General features: G+C 35.3%; 1 protein-coding gene across 1 annotated transcript in view; it reads left to right on the top strand.

Moving 5' to 3' along the window:
- Window positions 1–19,175, top strand: part of DNAJC1 (DnaJ heat shock protein family (Hsp40) member C1) — a 108,848-nt gene that overhangs the window by 29,504 nt on the left and 60,169 nt on the right. The window contains exons 2-5 of the mRNA XM_057432619.1: window positions 9,839–9,940; window positions 10,758–10,804; window positions 17,271–17,436; window positions 18,323–18,420. Coding sequence (XP_057288602.1) covers window positions 9,839–9,940; window positions 10,758–10,804; window positions 17,271–17,436; window positions 18,323–18,420 — 413 coding nt within the window. The remainder of the gene's footprint in view (window positions 1–9,838; window positions 9,941–10,757; window positions 10,805–17,270; window positions 17,437–18,322; window positions 18,421–19,175) is intronic.

The raw sequence follows: 19,175 nt of genomic DNA, 5'->3' as shown, positions 1-19,175 counted from the left end.
TGTTCCAGTGATATGGTAGTGATGCTTCTAGGAAGTCTTCCTGGTACCTAACTTGAATCTCCCTGTCCTGTTATCCGACTGCTACTGCTTAGACCTGATAGATCAGACCAGGCAATTATTCCATTTCTCTTCCCGGCTACCTTTAATGTATTTGAAGATGTTATTTCCTTGTGTCAGCTGCCTTTCTTTTAGGCTTAAGCTGCTCTTGTTTTTTTCAGTTTTTCTGAACAAGTCACTATTTTTGTCTCCTAGACCCCATATTATTCAGGGTTTTTTTCCTTATCTTCTGAACAGGCTTATAGCTTTCTTTAATGCATTGTTTGAACTGGAGGTAGCAATCTGCTGAGGTCTTACAATTGCTGTGTGAAATGGAACGGTTGCTCCCTGCCACACTGCTCGTGTCTCAGGCTGTGCTACACAGAAAGCCATCATGCCACTGACTCGTGCTCAGCTTGTGATTCACTGATCATTTCTGCCTAACTGCTTTTTTCTATCCTGTGTTTGTGTAGTTGATGAATTCTGTCCAGATGTACACTATTAGTCTTCCACTTAAGAAATAATGTCATATTTTTTTTTAGAACAATTCTCCAATTTGTCCAAATATTTCAAAATTCTAATTCTCTTTGACAGCATCTTTGTAGGTTTTCCCAGGTTAGTGTTAACTACCAGTGTAATAGTGATTCTGTAATTCAACTTCCTGGTTAAAATACTGAGTATCAGTGCACCTGGGACAGACCTCATAAAATCCTGTTTGATGCACGTTTTCATTTTTGGCAGATCCTTTAATCTATTCAAGGTATGATTTATTTTCTTTCTGGTTTGTTTTGCACCTGCAAGAGAAGCTTCACCATACCAATGTTTTTGTCATCTGTTGGACACAATATATGTTACTTAAGATATGAAAATGACTTTCATTCCAAGCTTATGCAATAGCTTTTATTTAACTGTGTTCTTAAATATTTTGTGAAGTTGAGCAACAATTACAAATACAGATCGGAGCATTGTGTAAGCATTCAGGACTGCTGGGTGGATACACTTGTTCATATGTATTTTTATATCGGCTTCTCTGTGTGTGTGTGATGGATGTCTGTGGGTGTATGGGCCCATAAATTGGTGTCCTTCACTGCTGATAGGGCTGGGGAAGTGGCTAATAAATACTTAATGTTTATTCTGAAAGGTAATGCCTGTGGGGATTATTCACTATGTAAATGTTGTGTTGATGCAGAAGTTAATGGGTAGGTTTTTGAAAACTGTGTTGGAGAGAGTTGCTCTCTGCTGGCTTCCTGTATGGCTTTATAATAGTTTCTTTTCAGCCATGCATCTTATATCTTGCCTCTTGTATGCCCTTTCCTCATTTTGTGGATGTCAGAAAGGATGGCAATAAACACCTTTCTAAGAGTGTAAGAAGTTTTAGAGCTCACAAATAAATTAAAGATGTAGTCACAAAAGTGACAGCAGCAATTCATGTGCATAGGAATTGACTAAAGAATTTGCAGGGGGGTTATTTGTTCTATTTGTTTTGATCTTTGGTTTGCTTTGACCAAAATCTGTGGTCATTAGTTATCTCCCTCTAAAAATTATGCTTAAATTGAGATCTGTGAAACAGTTATTTGAAAAGACAGGCTAGTTGTGTAGGAGTGCATGGGTCAGGCATGTCAGTTCTGGTGGAAGGGTATAATGAGAACAGGATAAGCAAAAGGAGGAGGAGGTAGAGGCCTGGTATGGATGCAACGTCTCTGATTCTCTAATTTCCTCTAATTCCCTACCTTCTGGAAAGAAGTTGAAAATGTATGAAAGTTGAAATATAGCAAGAGTGCTATATAAACAAATAGCAGGGTATTTGGGGCACTACATTGTAGGAATGGTTGGTTGGAACTTGTCAGATCCAACACCCCAAAATCTTCGCCACCTTGTACAGATTCTCCACAGTGGTTAACAATGACTGTGTTCAGCTGTCCTTGGGTATAGTGCCGCCTCCCTTGTAAATCAGGGGCCTGTGCTATCTAGGGGCAAAGGCATTGAGCAAGATTTAGACACTGCAGGTTAGACATTAGGAAAAAATTCTTCGCTATGAGAGTGGTGAGCCACTGCAACAGGTTGCTCAGAGAAGTTGTGATTGCCCCATCCCTGAAGTGTTCAGGGCCAGGCTGGACAGAGCTCTGGGCAGCATGGTCTAGTGTGAGGCGTCACTGTCCATGGCAGGGGGGTTGGAACTAGATGATCTTTAAGGTCCCTTCCAACCCTATCTATTCTGTGATTCTACGATCACATTTTGTTTTCCCTGCCAGCCTGGACTGTAAAAGTAGTGGTCTGTTTTTGTAGCAATTTAGTTGCTGTGAATAGGTTGAAGGATCAGGAATTTTGTAGGGGATATTTTTACCCGAGAGCTGTATACTGGAAATCTGGTATGATAGGCAGATTTTAAAGAGAACTCCCTAGGAGCAGCTTTATTTACCCTGTACGAGAATACACACAGGTATACATAAATACACACAACTATATATAGTATAAAAATTATATAAGATATATTATATAAATATGTAACCAGTAAAGGTAATCTATAAAATTGAGTCAAAATATATCTCCTAGTGATCCTGGAGAAACATGTGAAATAAATAAAGGATACTGACTCGTTCCTTCCTTTTGAACTACCAGAATGAAAACCTAAATGGACATAAACTATAACAATAGGAAGACTTCAAATTAGCCATTGTGGTCTTGAATAATGTCTGCTGTTGTTGTTCGATAGCTTTTGTCCATTTTGAATTTGAACAACAGTTCTAAAAATGTTGAGAGTTGATGAGTATTCTCTGCATCTCAAAGACAAAGCTTACGTTAAAACATAACTTATGGTTATACATGACAGTGGTCTCTTGGGCAATCTAATTTTTCCTACGTAATCAGTTTCTGAAAACCTGAGTAAAAAAGGTAAAAAGCTAAAGTAGTTTCAGCACAAGAAAAAAATTACATATAAATACTGTTGTTCAAATTGGTCAAGAAAACCTAAACCCATATAATTGAGCACATGTGCTGAGGAGATCACTTTTTTTGGTTTTTCAAGCATGAGGCAGCAGAATTTTCATTCATTTGGCACGCCAGGCTGAAAACAGAGTCTTCTTTCATTTGACACACTCCCCTGGAAACAAACATGCCAGTGAAGGGATTGTGCCAGTTATCAGAAGCTCACAGGAATACATTGTGCTGGTTTGTGTTCATTTTCATTTCATGAATTGCTTTAAAACTTAGCAACATAAGAAAGCGTTAAAACACCTTTTTAGCATTATTTTTAGTTCCTATGTATTTCCCTGCTGTGCTGTTATTCAGTTTAAATCAATGGAATGTTGTGAGATACATGGCTTCGCTTGGAGCAGATCTCTTCTGCCTGGGTATACTTGGAGCACTCATCTGTAGAGAAGCAGCAAATTTGAGTTTAACTGAATTTATGTTCTTGAAAAAGATGAGTGTCTTAGAAAGAAGTTGTATAAAAAAAGGATGAATTAAACAAAGGATGTGCAACCAGAAATGTAAGCCAAAACTCAGCTGGTATCTGTTAATTGTGAAAGTTCAGAGACAATGCTTGATCTTCTGGGAGGCACTTGCTTTTCTTTGCTAGAGTTAGGTTCTTGAGAATTGCTGGCAGGTCCTTCCCATCGCTGGAATTTTCTATAAGACTCTTGTATCCCTTGTACGTTTTTTTCCAAGTGCAAACTTGGCAAACTCAGGTGTACTTCTTGGAACTAACCTGGTCATGGGAGCTTAAATTCAGACTGGGTTGCAGTGGATGGATATGAAGCAAATATGGGAATGGTATTTTAATCAAGTTTGATATGGATGAAGATTCCTTTATTTCCTAGTCCTGTGTTGCTGCTGTTGCAGGAGCAACCATGTTAGATATGGGTATGTCTGCTTTATGTGGCTGTTGCTTTTCCTTCTGGTGCTACTGAGCAGTTTCTTTGTGTAGAAACAGCATGGGTAACAGGTGTGATATTTTTAAATTTATTTATTTATTTTATCTTTAAAGGGAAGTTACTTCCCCAAAAAAGCTGTGAGGGGAAATGAGGATGCTTGTGGTTGTGCACAGGTCATCTGTATTGTGACATTTAAGGCTGTTGGTGCTGATAATGCTGAATTTTATTGTTTGTTTCTTAAAGTCTCATTGACTTTTTTAAATTTTTTTTTTAATTAAAAAACAAATAAAAGAGAGAAAAGGAGCGAAGTCTAGAGCTAAGGCCAGCCACTGACTTGTACAGTTCTGGTGGTAAGTTTCCAGTCAGAATGGCCTTCCATCAGGTTGAAGAGGTTTGTGTCAGTCTGTGTGAAACTAAGGGGTGAGAATCAGGTTGGAAGAAGTGTCACAGCTGTATCGTTTCTGCCATAAGAATTACCTAGGGAAGAGTTGTGGAACAGCAGTGGTTGTGTTCTGACCACTTAAGAGAATGAGACACTTAAAGAGGGGGTCACACTGTGTTCCTTGATGTTGCTCAAGGAATGAGGGCTGTGGATATTTAATTATTGGCCTACAGTTGTGTTTGTTTGGTTATGGATATTAGTTTTTTGTGGACTTCACAAGAAAATAGCTATAAAGCAGCAGGGTTGACACAACGTTTAATAGACATGTGTAGCTTCTCTCCAGTTATTTGTCCCTGCTTGTGTTGTGACTTTGTGCGGGACAGTCTGTGCATCCTGCAGTTTCAAATCATGGAAGAAAAATACACGATTGTGAATTTACAAAGTTTGCTTTTTTTTTTCCCCTGTACTGTTCTACTTTAACTTGTATACCTGATGGTTACCAAAAGGAAAATAGTGATTTATACCCCTTATTTTACACAAAAAAAATCTGAATGGAATATTTTGTTGAGGAAAGAATATTCCTTTTTAATTGCTCTTGAATAAAAAAAACCCCACAAGTTATATAAGTCTGACTTATAATTTGGGAAAGCTGAAAAAGGCCTCATGAAGGCCTGCTTGTGCAGAGGTTATTTACAGGTATAAGGTTCACACTTGAAATACAGTCATCTGGTGCTCTATGCAGTTGTCACCTTTGGTTGCTGTATAGCTTCAGTAACACGCGCTGTGGAAAATTCTACACAGTTATACAGCAGCGCTGCAATGAAATAGACATACTGATGTCATTCTCTTTTCACCCATTAACAAGTGATTGGCCAGATTGCAGGTGAATAGAAATGTGATTTCTATCTTCATACTTGGCCCTTTGGACCACATGCCTTCCCATTGCTAATAAAGATATATTGCTAATAAAGATACATGCCACCTATTTGAAGACATCAGCAGGCATATTTAAAACCCAGGATGAATCAAGCACATTTACTGTGTTAGAAGCAGTTGCTAAATTGTAAGTAACTAAGTCTTGTTGTATAACTGCATTGCACTCAAGGGAACAATTTGGGTTTTGAATTGTGTATGTTGGTAAGTGAAAACTATGTAGACATTGATTATTTTTTCCCCTTGACCTAATCACTGTTTGCCTATGGCAATATCTTATATGTGTTCACCAAGAACTGTCTTGGGACCACAATGAGGCTTTTTTTTTCTTTTTTTCTTTTTTTTTTAGCTTCATTAGTAATCATAGTTACATTGGAAAAGAAAGTAGTGGAGTAATATGCTTGTACTGTAATACGCCAGTTCTGTTTATTGTGAAGGTGGAAGTGAACTCTGTAGGTGTGAGTCTGAATTTGTATAGACAGAGGAGGAGACCGGATTTGAATCTTCATACATTTTTCAGCAAGAAATGAATTTTAAAAATGAGACAAATGCCTGGTTAGGTGATTTATTCTTATATGTGTTGTGAAAATATTCTTTCTTTGTTTCTCCTTGTTATTTGTAGTCTAATGATAGAACTTTTCTTCACAATACTAGAGCAAATGAAAATGATGCTGAGTAAAGTAAAATTTAGTAATGTGTTTTTCATTGTCTGAATTGAACAAGTTGCCAAAAGTTAATGCAGAAATAGTGATAAGAAAGTTTTCTCCTCTCCCTACTCTGCGAATCTGATGTGTATTACCTTTTAGACAAAAATATTCTAACAGAGTACCTTAAGAAATGTGTTTAGCTCTTGATACGCTGTTGATCCCTTCAAATGGTAAGTTTGTTTGTGTGCTAAAATACTTTTTTGTAGTATAAAGGATTACATGAAACAGTGTGAAAAGATGAACTTCTAACAGTCTACCTCGAAGTCATGTAACTAGTCACATGGACACTCTGCTTGTTCAATAAAGTGTTAGCAATTAAGAAATTCCCTCATCAGTACTTGCATATTTGCATGCATAAGAGACCAGACTGTGGCCTGTCTAAATGTAGTCTTGCAGTTTGGTATTTCTGAGAACTAAATCTAGCACAAAATACCTTCTCCATTGAGTTGTCTACTATGTGCATTTTTTCCAGCTTTGCGGCTGACAGCTGGTCAGGTTTTATTTTAGCTTAGAGCATTCATTTTGCATTATCTTTTAATATAAGTGCTTGTGTTATGCTCCCTGTTTCAAAATATACAAGATGGATTATTGCCTTTTTTCCTCCTGAACAGCATTCTCTCATATGAAAGTGGACTTGCATATGGAAGTGTGTGCTGCAGTTGCAGTGAGAGTAGTTCTCAACTTGTAAGATCCGTTAACTGGAAATGGATGTGCAAAGAGATGTTCAACTTTTGAAGCATTATGGGACAATATTGCTTTGAAGAGATAGTTATCAAGGCAGGTGGTGCTTTTGATGTTTGTATCCATATGAGGGAGACAGTGTGACAGGCTCATTTGCCTTAATTGGTGGTAAAATTTGCCAACCTGAAGCACAGTGTTGGAGAAATCACTTAATGCACTAGCTGTCTGTAAGATTACCTGCTGCTTCTGCTGTTAACTGATATGCTTATACAGGTTTTATTTTTCCCTCCTTAAATGTAACTAAGATGAAGATTTCTGCAAACAAAGCCATCCAACATGTCTTCTGAGCTTTTTCTTTAAAACGCAGAAAACCTTAATGTGGTCATGGCTTTCTCTCTCAAATCTTTGGACTTCTGCCCTAATATGTGAAATAGTGTTTTCTATAGACTGAAATATTGACTCTTAACTCGGTGTTTTGTTGTTCAGCCTTTATGGCAGTGTTCCTGAAGTTTGCTAACAAAGTCAGTTAGCTATAATTGAAAGTCTCTTAGAACAGCTGACTTAAGTATGGTAGGTGCTTCTTTATTAATTCGAAAATAATCGTTCTTTGTAGCTTATGTAGGGTCATACACTGCTAGGAAGTTCTCAAGTGAAGAGAGGCTTTTCTGAAAGCCCGACCACTTTTGTTCAGGGCAACTCCCAGAGGATCTGGAGCCTTGCCTGAAGATGCCCAACATTACTTGTAGGTAGCATTAATTAGCAAAATGTTTGGAACATACAACCTTTTCCTGTGTTGTGCTTGACAGTATTGTGGAGAAGTTGGTTAGCAGGCAGAATTATTGTTGCTGCAGAAATTTATGTGGACCAGTTGTAATTAAATCATTCACAGCAATATCCCATATTTAATTTCTTGTCAGTATTATTATCACCTTTTCAACCTTCTAGGGCGTAATTACAATTAGCTGATATGTTCATAAAGATCACTTTCATGGTTTAGCTAAAACTATGGCCAGTAAACTATTTCCTGATTTTTATTTGCAGTAGTAGTATTGAAATACTTCATCTTGAAGACAAGCCCGCATTGTTTATGAAGTGGCTGACTGGGTTGGTAGATGAGGGAAATAAAAGTATCTCTAAATTATTCCTGGTAACTAAGAGGAACAATCTATTTTTGTAAATTCATAAGTTTTTGTTTCAGCTTCTGAAGGTGAGTCAACATAAATATTTAAGCAACTTTATTCTTTCAGAGCTGAATTGGCATCTCATGCTTTGCTTAAGCATGAAACAGATAAACTACCTTTTGTCCTGATCTTTTGCACAAATAATTATGCTGCTCTCAAAATTGAAGTTTAAATTGTTTGGATACAACTGAAAATACTATAACTTTGTTTACTTGTTTGTTGTTCGAAGTAATTGGAAGAATTCTGTGGGTCAACCTTTTAATGTGCTTTTATCAGGTTTTTAACTGTTCACTGTGACTGTTCCATAAATAATACCAAGCACATCTAAATGTGTGGTAGGGAAGGAATAAACTGTGTTTTATCCTAGATACACAGTCTGGAGGTTATACTTTTATACACATATCTTGAGGTTATGATGCTCTCAATCTCTAACTTAAAAAAGTTTATTTACTTTGCATTTTCTCATTTATTTAATCTAATTCTATTAAGCTTGCATCTCAAGAATTTAATGTTTCTTTGTGCTTAGAATAGATACTTAGTCACTGTTCTCTTCCTTCCACTTCACCAGGAGTTAAAAATAAACCTATAAAACAATGGCAGTATGAAACAGCTCCCTAGCAGCAATGAAGCTGGAAGCAAGCTGGTACTTAACCAGAGGAATTTTGCTTTGGTGTCCCAGGCCTTAGAAGTAGATGTTGGAAAATTTAAAAATGAAAAATGCACATGCAGTCTTTTCAGGAGAAATCTTCCTGCGACTAATAAAAGCACCTTCCTTCTTTGGCGGAGAAGAGACTCTGGAAATTTTGGTCTCGCATTTGGGGATAATACCAGCTTACTTAAAATATCATTTCAAAGCTGAATTTGAGAAAATTCTGCCTTTGCTCCCCCCCCCCCCCCCGCTTTATCCTTTCCCTCTTCCCCTCCTTCAGTCTTTCGCTAATATTCACTCCTGGCCCAAACTTGTATACAGCATTATAATAGCCTCATGTTATAAAACTGAAAATTTTAAAATGAAAATAATGATTTGTAATAAAAAGACTGACAGACTAATTATAGTATTGCGTTAATTATTATCTTATTTCAGCTCTGTTCCTCTCACAGCTAATTCAGATCTGGGTTTTGGTGGTTTTTAATCCCTATTGACACTGTAATTTTGAGAGAGAGAATATACTGGGGAACAATATATACAAAATCAAGGAATAAAAATCGTCAGATAAACAGTTGATTTCTAAAATGTTGCCTTGGAGACATTAGTAATAGAATGCAAGTAGTTCTGTTTCAATATGATGCTTTGTGTCTTTTCTGCTGAGTTTAACACATATATACTACATAATATAACTCTTGAAATCTTCCATTTCTGGATATTTTTATAGTATGTACTAAATAGCGGTCATTCATTCAGAAATCTGTGCATTGTGCAGTTAACTTGATACCTCACTGATGCATTTTACATTCTGAGTTTTATTTTTTCCTTCCCCAAATGTGTGCAATTCTTACAGTGATTAAGATAAAGATTGATGACGGTGCTACAGTATAGCTTCAAGACTGCAATTTGAAGCTACTTTAGAAAAATACAATTCTTTAGACACAGTGAAGCTGAAGTTGAATGGAAGTCCTATTACTGGTGAATTACATGTAAATATTAATAAGGGAAGAGTTCAGAGCAAGTCCTGAGTTTGGGAAATTGAGCATGATAATTTCCTGAAATGATGTCTGTCTTGAAGATATGCAGATGCAATAATTTTGAGGTTTTATTTGAACTTTCAAGTGGTGTAGAAGGTGCCTGGGTTAGTGTTTAAGCAAGAAAGTGCTTGGAAGTTTTGGCAAATATCACTGTAATGGATGTATGGTAATGAAGGAAGTTGAAAGATGAATTGGTCTGGATGACTGTTTCATTCAGTCATTTAGGCTAGGCTAGTTGCATGGTTTGGTTGTTAGATGTCTCAAATTATGTTGACTTAGTTCCTGCGCTTGGTTGACTGTCTTCACATCTTAACAAATTCTGAGAATTAGTTTCTGATCGTTTGCTTTGTTTTACTTTTTCAGGATGCTTCGTCCGCAGACATTCGGAAAGCATATCGAAAGCTTTCACTGGTTTTGCACCCAGACAAGAATAAAGATGAAAATGCAGAGACACAGTTTAGGCAAGTAAGTGCAATGTGTGGCAATAAATTTTTTAGGGAAAATAGAATCAGAATTTTTTATGATAGTGTGTTTCAGTAAGAACAATGGTACACCTTTGAAATGACTAAGCTGAACATTGAATTACATTTTTCCTGATATATTGATTAAAATCAAGTGCACTTTTTCAGAATTAACTTGTTGAATAACTCCTAAATTAGTATTTACCTGTTATTAACATTAATTTGAACATAACACACTTGTACTCTTAGGAGGGTAATGTTTTGCACTTTATGTAAGGCTGTTTATAAATACCTATTTCAAAAGCAGCAGGGAAAAAATCTGATCAGTTCTCAATGCAAGCCATATGTGGGCATAATTAATGAAAACATTCATTTATTCATTTTAGTTTTTGAATATGTGCCTTTTGAATCCTTACAGAGTGAAACCGCGAGACTCTTGTGATCGGCTCTACCTTTAGAAATATACTTCTGATGACTAAATAGAGGCTACTTAATTTCAGTAGCATCTTTAGGATGAAACAAATTATACCTTTTATTTTTAAGATGTAACTGATGCAAGACTCAGTTTGACAGATGCAAGGAGGGGAAAAAAACAAGGCTTCTGTAGGAGTTGTTTGTGTATCTGATGATACTTTGTGTATGAATATGTCACTGTTTCTTTTGCATATTGAGTTTGCTTTTCAGTGTTGCAGGGGCATGTGAAAATTGGCAAAGGTCATTAGCTGGCAAACATAAAATATGATACTACTATTCAAAGTTTGTAAAGTATTTCGTGTGTGTGATTTCCCCCCCCCCCCTTCCTTTTTCTGGTTTTGTTTTAGTTGGTGGCCATCTATGAGGTTTTAAAGGATGAAGAAAGGAGGCAGAGGTGAGTTAATTCACACAGTTTCTTAAATAAAGCATTTGTGCCAGTGATATATATAAGTCCTATTTGACTTAATTGTAACTCTTCAGATGATTTTTTTTGTATAATTTACATTTGCAATTCTTAGGTTTAATTAAAGATTGTGCATAGCTTAAAGTGAAAGATGGTGTTTATTTTTGTGTTATATACTGGTTATACTCCTTTAGAACTGGTATCTCAACTTCAGAAGCTTGCTGTTATTTGAAGCAGTTTTTTTAACACTCAATTATATCACTTCTTGTTGAGTTGTGTTAATTCTCATTGCTTATTTTATTAAAACAATGAAATGGTTGAAAATACAGGCCACTGATTCAGCTGACAGTTGTATCTCATTGTATTAATAAAATCTATATCTTGAGGTTTGTAGCATGATATTTAGGGATTATTTCCAGTGTACATCTTCAGCATTGTTTTCTGTTGCTTAGTTAACTGTTTTTTCTTTCAGATGTATTATAAATAATACTGTAAACTTTGGTATAAATAGCATAAGTTTTTAATAAGTAATAGTTGTCCTTGCTGCTTCAGGAGTGTGTGCAGCAGTACCTGGAGGAGATAGAATTAGGCACTGAGAACCTGGGGCTGAGCTGCTTTTTGGATGATTGTTTAAAATTTTTTTTTATTCTTTTGAGCTGATGAGCATTTAGTGATTATCTGGGACACTTGAAAGAGTTTTGCTTTTGGGTTGGAGTTATAGTAAATCACCTTTCGGCTTACAAGTATTTAAACAGGGCTTCACGAGACATTTCTTGAAGGGTTATTGGCTTTGTAGATGTCTTGGCAGGAGTCCAGGTTTTATAGTACAGATTATCTACATTTTGATAATCATCTCTTGAAGTGTCATGAAAATGTACTTAATAGAAGTACTTCTGGAAATTTGGTGGGGTTGTTTTTGGTTTGTGTTTTTTTTTTTTGTTTTCTCTCAAGAGAATTTCATTGTGAGGTTCTACTCAAGGAATGTTTTTTTGGTGGGTTTTTTGTTTTTGGTTTTTTTTTTTTTAATGTTAGTTTAAGTGGTTCCAGACCACTTGAAAAGTGAGTTATCCCCCAAATTTTCCCAGTTTTTTGTTTATAACATTGTTTACATCTACTTTCTGATATTGCCTTTCTGGAACTTAGTTCCAGCTTGGCATCTTTAGGAATTTCCTTGCAGCTGTAATAGCAGCTTTTTGCATGGAACTGTGATGCAGTAGCTTGTAAAACTTAGGTTTTTAAGCCTTGCATGCATTGCAAATATGAATGAATTAACCCAACTTGTTTACAAGAATCTTGTTAATTAGTGCAGCACAGTGATTACAAATGAGAACTTAAAGCAGTGGTAGATTGTTCTCACTTAGATTGAGTTCACTGTCAATAACTTGTTTTGTACGTAGTGGCATATCTTTCTTGCACAGTGTGGATGCATGGTTGATATTGCCTCTATAGTTGATTAAATAGTTTATCTTCAGAGAATTTTCTGGAAATAATATGCAGAGTTTAGAAATAACATATACAGTAGCATAGCTATATGGTGTCATTGCTTTGAGAAAACCTTTATTGGTCAGATATATTACACAGTTGACATTCTTAATGATAAACTCTCAGTTGAGCTTCTAAATGGAGGGTGGTCTGTCCTGTACCCTGTAAGGCATTGTTATAGTACGTCTTTAAAACAAATCTTAAGTGTGCGAGGAGCTGCTCCCTCTCTAATATTGTTTGTGTTACAAGGTAACTCATGGGTTTCTTGGCAGAAGAAAAGGGAGAATTACTGCTTTTTTTGCGATCTTCCTACTCTAGATGTTGATACTTGCCTATTCATTGTGTGAGGTGATAGATATAGTGAAGAGGCTCAAAGGTTACTGTCATGCCCATGTACTGGGAAGAAACTACACCGCACCCTCTGTCTCTCAGAGCTTATCAACTCAATTTCATCCTGATTTTGGAGATGCTTACTTGGATCTGCTGTAACAAAGCCTTCTGCCAGGTTCCCCCCCACCCCGGATAGTGTGGTATTTTTTATACCTGAAATAATTCAAAGACCTGATGGGATGAGAAGGAAGTAAGTTCTGTTTCTTACAAATTAGTCAGTGAGAAATTTTGGATTTTAGCTGGGAATTCTTTCACAACTGGACACCTAAATGGGCTGGGGCATGGGATTGCACCACCTTGAGAAGAGTGAGCTGCAGACTTCTGCTTCTGAACAGTGAAATCAGCTGTACCTGCTTCTTATTGCTCATATTGAAAGTGATGTAGGCTGTCATTGGTCCTGATGTGCATACAGAGTGGAACCAGCAAAGGCAGGAATAAGGTCCTGCACTCTTGCAGTGAATGATGAACTCACTTTGAAACAATATAACTGTGTCTAATTAGACCTTTCCTCCTTGTCTTGGTGAATGGCAGAGGTGTTAACTCTGTGTGTAAAGAAACAGCATTCTAAAAAGCCAGATCTGTTGGCAACCTGTATGTGATTATTTTTCTAAACTCTGTATTTTCAGATTTATCAGTAAATTTTTACTTTATCTGGTGGCAGAAGCTTTTCTTAAAACATCACAATTCCTCTAGTGACAATTATAATACAGGGCTTACAAATTAAAATGTGGTTTGCTTTTTTGAGAAAGTTATATAGTTGCTTGTGAAATATACTAATATTAGTAGTAAAACTACAGAGTATGATAGTATTACCCTCTTAGTAATTTTATCTTACACACTGACTTATACATGACCAAAGCGTTCTCATATTCTAACATTAAATATATATGCAGCATTATTTAATATAAAGTGTTTAAGATTAAGTTAAATGTACATGTGGCAGAACATGTTTCATGTTGGTATGCACACCGTGGTGTGTAAAATTCTATGTAAAACTTTATCTCTGGGGAATGGAGACAGAGGTGTGTTTCCTGAAATACATTTTACTTTAGGGCATTTATTGGTAAATCAACTTGACAATGATAAATTTTATTGCCTTTGATTATTTTTAATTTATGAAAAAGGAGGTAGTTTCACACACTTCTATTAATTGTAATTAGTCAAAAATCTTACATTTTAATTTCATTGTTTGTTACCATTTTAAAGAGCTTTTATAAGTTACCAGGCCTATTCTCTGTAACAATGTGGGCTTGATTACAGGAAGCATTTGCAAAGGAATCAAGATATACTTGTTTAGAGTAAGAAAGGTGTTTATCTTAGCTCTCATTATAATTGTCTGTATTCATAGGTATAAACTGTTCTGGCTGATGTTGCACTGGATGTCTTTGACATCTTGAGGAAAAAAGGCCCCAAAAGAAAAAATACCAGTGCAGTCTTCCCATAGTTCAGAATAGATCTCATTAATTCAAGGTTACAGGATATAAACTATATCAAATCTCTAAATTATTTGAAATATGACATGGAGGGAAGAGTAAATTATAATTATATTAAAATAGATGATATTGTAATTAGCTACTACAGATAATGGAATTTTTTTCTTGCAATGTAATTGATTCTACTAAGACCTCTAAAAACTATTTAATGCAACTTTACAGAAGAGTGAAATTTTAATAATACTGCAGTTAGTTACTCGTGAGTACAAGACTAACAAGTCTGTAGAGTACTCAGTTCTAAAAAAATAAATAAATTCAACTTAATGTATTAAAGGGGATTTTTTTTTTGTGTGTGTCTTTTTGTTCCTGTATTGGGACTTTGGGGTTTTTGTAGCTTGCTGACTGCTGCATTTCAGACAACTGGCAGGCATACTCATATGCCAGATTTGTTGCATTCTGTATACATATGTCTGAGGAAAAAATACTGCAGGTATACTTTCTTTTTCCTTTTCAGCTTGATTTTTCTTTTCCGCTTACATAAAGTAACAATTAATACAGGTTGCTGAAAGAAGAATGCTTTGTAATTAAATTTCGAATGTAGTTCTTGATGCACATGGATTAACTAACTATCTTCTGTAGCTAATGTAGGATTCTATAAAGAAATTCTTTAATGAGAAACTTGCTTTTAATTAGACCATGTCCTAAATTTGGAAATCAAGATTTTAAAATTATGGGAAGCTTCTGAGTTTCAGTAGGATCATTTTCCAGTTGAAAACCTGAAAATCATTGATATCTTTATTTTTCAAATACAGAGCTTAATTACTATTGAAAGCAGTGATTTATCTTTTAACAGTATATATTCTAAAAAGTGGGTTATAATAGAAGCTATCTTCCCTTAAAATGGCCAGTCGTGTGAGCCATAATGCTCATTGATAGTAAAATCAATAGAGCATTGATTCTGAGACTTAATCCTTGGAGACTGTTGTTCAGAACAGCGGACGTAGCCTAGTAAATACCGAGTGCTGTTTAAAGTGTTTAATGCAAGAGACTCTGCTTTCTTATTTTTTTTAACAGATAATTTATAATAGGATGTGGTTGTCAAACGTCAGTTTTGCAATCCTGTTTTACATATTGTTGTATTGGACCTTATTTAATCAGTAGCCACATTTTCAGTACATAAATTAGCAAGCCTTAGTATTATAAGAAAGGCAAGTGCTTAATAAATTTATAGCAGTATTAAAAATTTTTTATGATTTTACATGTATTTCTCTGAAGCTTTCAAAGGAAGAACATCTGTTGTGAAATCTATCAACCTAATGTGTTTTAAAAATGGGTTTGTTTTCTAAAACATTTTCATGTATCCTGACAATGTTTAGGGAATGCGTTACTGCTTCTAAAATGCTAAAACTTTTACTCAATTCTTGAACAAAAAGTTACATAGAAGTTTCAGTTTTGAAGTAACATGATAAGGCTTTTTTCTGACCAGATTTTGCGTTAAGGCATCAGTAGTTAATTTATTTTGACTTACTGGAAAGGAAAAAGGTTGCTTCAAATTTTACAATAATGGATATTAATCTTAGTAGTCTTATAATTTCCATGGAAGATAGAATTTTGTAATATGAATTTTACTGCTGATAGCATTCAGGGCACTGAAGAATCCTGCATGGTTAAATCTTCTGCATTTGTTCAGCTTGAACAAATGTTTTACCAGAAGTCAGCTTTTCTAGATATGCTGAATTAAAGTATATTTTTTTAATTGAAAAGCATTGCCTCTTTTTCTGCTTAAAAAAATGAATTTACTTGTGGAGAATTTTTTTAGTACATCTCTAAGGTATCAATTTAATAACTATCGAAGTAGCTAGTGCAGTTGTTGCATTTAAATTGATTTACATGTCAAGACTGGCAGTTTAGCAGCTGCGCTATTATTCCTGGATTGGTCAATTTACTTGAGAAAAACCTACTACTGAGTTCTACTGACCTGCATGACAATATAGGCTCTATTTCTATTCCTGTAATTAGGCCTGCGACTAACTCAGAATATTTTTAATTAAAATATTTTGGTCAATGTGTTGCACCAAATTAGGCCTTTCAGTGCAGATTTAATTCTGGAAATGGTGTGATTAGAATATGTAATGAGTTGTGTTCAATTTAAGATTAACAGGTTGTGCATCTTGAACATACAGGTTTTTGAGTTTACTGTAGAGATTTTTGTTTGAAACTTTACTCTTCAAAGTTAACAAGTAGAAAAATCTGTTTTGCATGTCTGTGGCTTGTTTATTTTTAAATTGATGGTAACATACTGTAAATAAAAGACCCCAGACATACTAAGATATTTCAAGACATCTGTGTGAAGAAAAACAGACAAATTGTCAGAAAATGGTTTCTGTACAGTCAGTGGTGTTAGTAAAATTAAACAGTTTTAAAATAGATTGATTTTTGGCGACAGCTTTTCAAATAGAAAATCAAAATCAGCTTGCTGTGGTGAACTTTGTTTTCTAACATCAAAATCAAGCCTTTAACTTCAGATTCGTATCTGACACAGAATTGATGTTAAGTCTGGCAGCATTTTTACCTAATGGATATTGTGCTACTAAAGGACAAAACGAAAGCAAAAATACCTCTCCCCTCCCCCAGCACTTGTGCTTTCAATTTGTAAAAGAAAAATGGATTTCTCTAGTGTTTGACTTTTGTTCTTTGCTACCTATTTAGTAGTGTGTGGTTTGTTATTTACTTCTATCATGGAGACCTGCCCACTGATTACTAGGCAGGTAGAACACAGCTACATTTCTAGGAGTCTGTTATTTCAGAAGTGAATGAGCTGGAGGGTGGGTGGGTGTTGCAGGACCAGTCAAATCACTTTATTTATTTATTTTAATTGCAAAAGACTAGATACATTTCCCCAGCATTTGGTTCTGGATTCTGCTTGTTTCCAGATGCAAGCCTAGCAGCTGACAAAACAAGGCACTGCTCTAAAACCAGCCCCCCAACAAAACCAAAACTAAAAAACAAAACACAACAAAACCCAAATGATCTTTTGTGTGTATATTATTCAAGCTGTTTTTGGATTATTATTTGTTTTGTTTTGTAATTGGATGGTTTGGCTTATTTAATTTTTAGCTCTCCATGAAAGCCTGTTATATTTGCTACTGTAGGTATGATGATATTCTGATCAATGGACTACCAGATTGGCGACAGCCTGTATTCTACTACAGGCGGGTGAGAAAAATGAGCAATGCTGAGCTGGCATTACTCCTGTTCATTATACTCACAGTGGGTCATTATGCTGTGGTTTGGTCAATCTACCTGGAAAAACAGCTGGTAAGTATTGGTAATAAATCAAACTTGCTTCAATTATTAGTATTGAATTTCCTGCAGAAGTTTGCATGTTATGGGCATCTCTTCTACTTCCTCTATTTGAATTTGGATTTTTCATTTAAAAAAAAAAAATATTTAAGATGGTGATAAGTATAGAATGAGCTACAGAAATAGTAATCTAAAAACTGCTTAACTTTTCTACAGTTGGTAATTACTAGCAAGAGATGGGTCTTTGTTTAACTGGAAGGAAGAAGAGGAATAAAAACTCTTTTGCCATCTTTTGGCACAGAATCGTATGCTACTGTAGTCATGTCTGTGGCTTTCCTAAAAGATGTTTAAAAATATTGAGTTTTCATTCATTTAGAAGTCATACTTGCTTTGCCTTTGTTCTTAGCTAAATACTTTTTTGCTTTGGGTTTTTTGTTAACAGGATAGGCACTGGTAAGCAGTATAAACCACATTATTTTTTGACTTTTTAAAATTTTTTGTTATATAGAGATCTGTTGCTGTTCGACTAGAAAAAAAACTAAGCATAACTTGAAAAATATTCATACATTAGCATCTATTTACTTTTTTTTTTTATTTTCCACTGCATTATTGAAGTTGATGAATGAGAAAGGAGGCAAGTTGAATGCTTTCTCCTCTTAGAAAACTTTGATTGCTATGGAGATACACATGAGTGACAGAACTGGACTTCATGTGTGTTTAAAGACTGGATACCATGGCAACAGTTATTGTTAAGATAGATCATTTTACTTAATCATGTGGGACCCCTAGATACATTTGCATAAATGCTACTCTACTGTTTACCCTTCACAGAAGAGTCCCAGTAACATTTGTGGTTTACATGCTAATGATAACCTGTAACCGTAGTTCTTTCTGCATCAAGGATGAACTGCTTGGCAGAAAAAAGAGGGAGAAGAAGAAAAAAACAGGCGGCAGGGGTACAGATGAAGCCAAACTTGCTGCTCTAGACAAAAATGAAAGGTGGGAAGGAACTCTTTCGTTTTCTGCATTTTAAATCATTTTATGAGCTGCTGGTTTAGTTCTGTCATGTTCTCCTTGCATCTCTGAAATACTTAATGAGAAAAACAACTGTATTTGTAGTAGCAGCAATTGCTGATATAAAGCGTGCCAGTGTAGATGTGTTCTCAGCTTTTGATTTGGGAATACATGTGTGGTGTTTATTCAGCAGATCAACAATAATTGGAAGATTAAGGCTGAATTAATGATATCTGGCTTATAGAAGGATATATTATTTCTACAAGTTGATTTTAGAAGATTTTACGACTTTTTCTGTCTTTGAAGATTTTTTTTTCCCTTTTATTACAATTAACAATTTTCAATTTATTTAAGCTTTAGTTTACCATACCAAGCAAGGAATTTTTATAGGGTATTAATGCTTGTCTTATTTAATGCTTTTTATCTTATTAATTTAAAAACAAGCCTGTTGGTAAAGGCTGCTAACACCATTGTTTGTTAAGAAACACATAGGCAAATAGTGACTTTCTGGATGCTCCAAAAGATACCACCATTTCTTCTATTGATTCATAGAAAGAAATAAAGGGTTTAAATAGTTCACACAGCAGGGGCATGAACTGGATCAATGCAGGATGGAGATCAGAGACCATTCTGCCTGTTGTCTTTCCTGATGACATCAGTGAGTAATGCTCCAGTGAACTGCAAATGACATTAATTTTTATGTATTGTTTTGTTTATGCTACAGTCTTCATATCTGGTTG

Source organism: Pezoporus wallicus, unplaced genomic scaffold, assembly GCF_028554395.1.
Source record: "Pezoporus wallicus isolate ANWC-B61680 ecotype Strahan unplaced genomic scaffold, APGP_CSIRO_Pwel_v1 scaffold_2584, whole genome shotgun sequence".
Lineage (NCBI taxonomy): Eukaryota > Metazoa > Chordata > Aves > Psittaciformes > Psittacidae > Pezoporus > Pezoporus wallicus.
The sequence above is the reverse complement of the archived record's forward strand: the minus strand, read 5'-3'. Positions and strand labels throughout refer to the sequence as shown.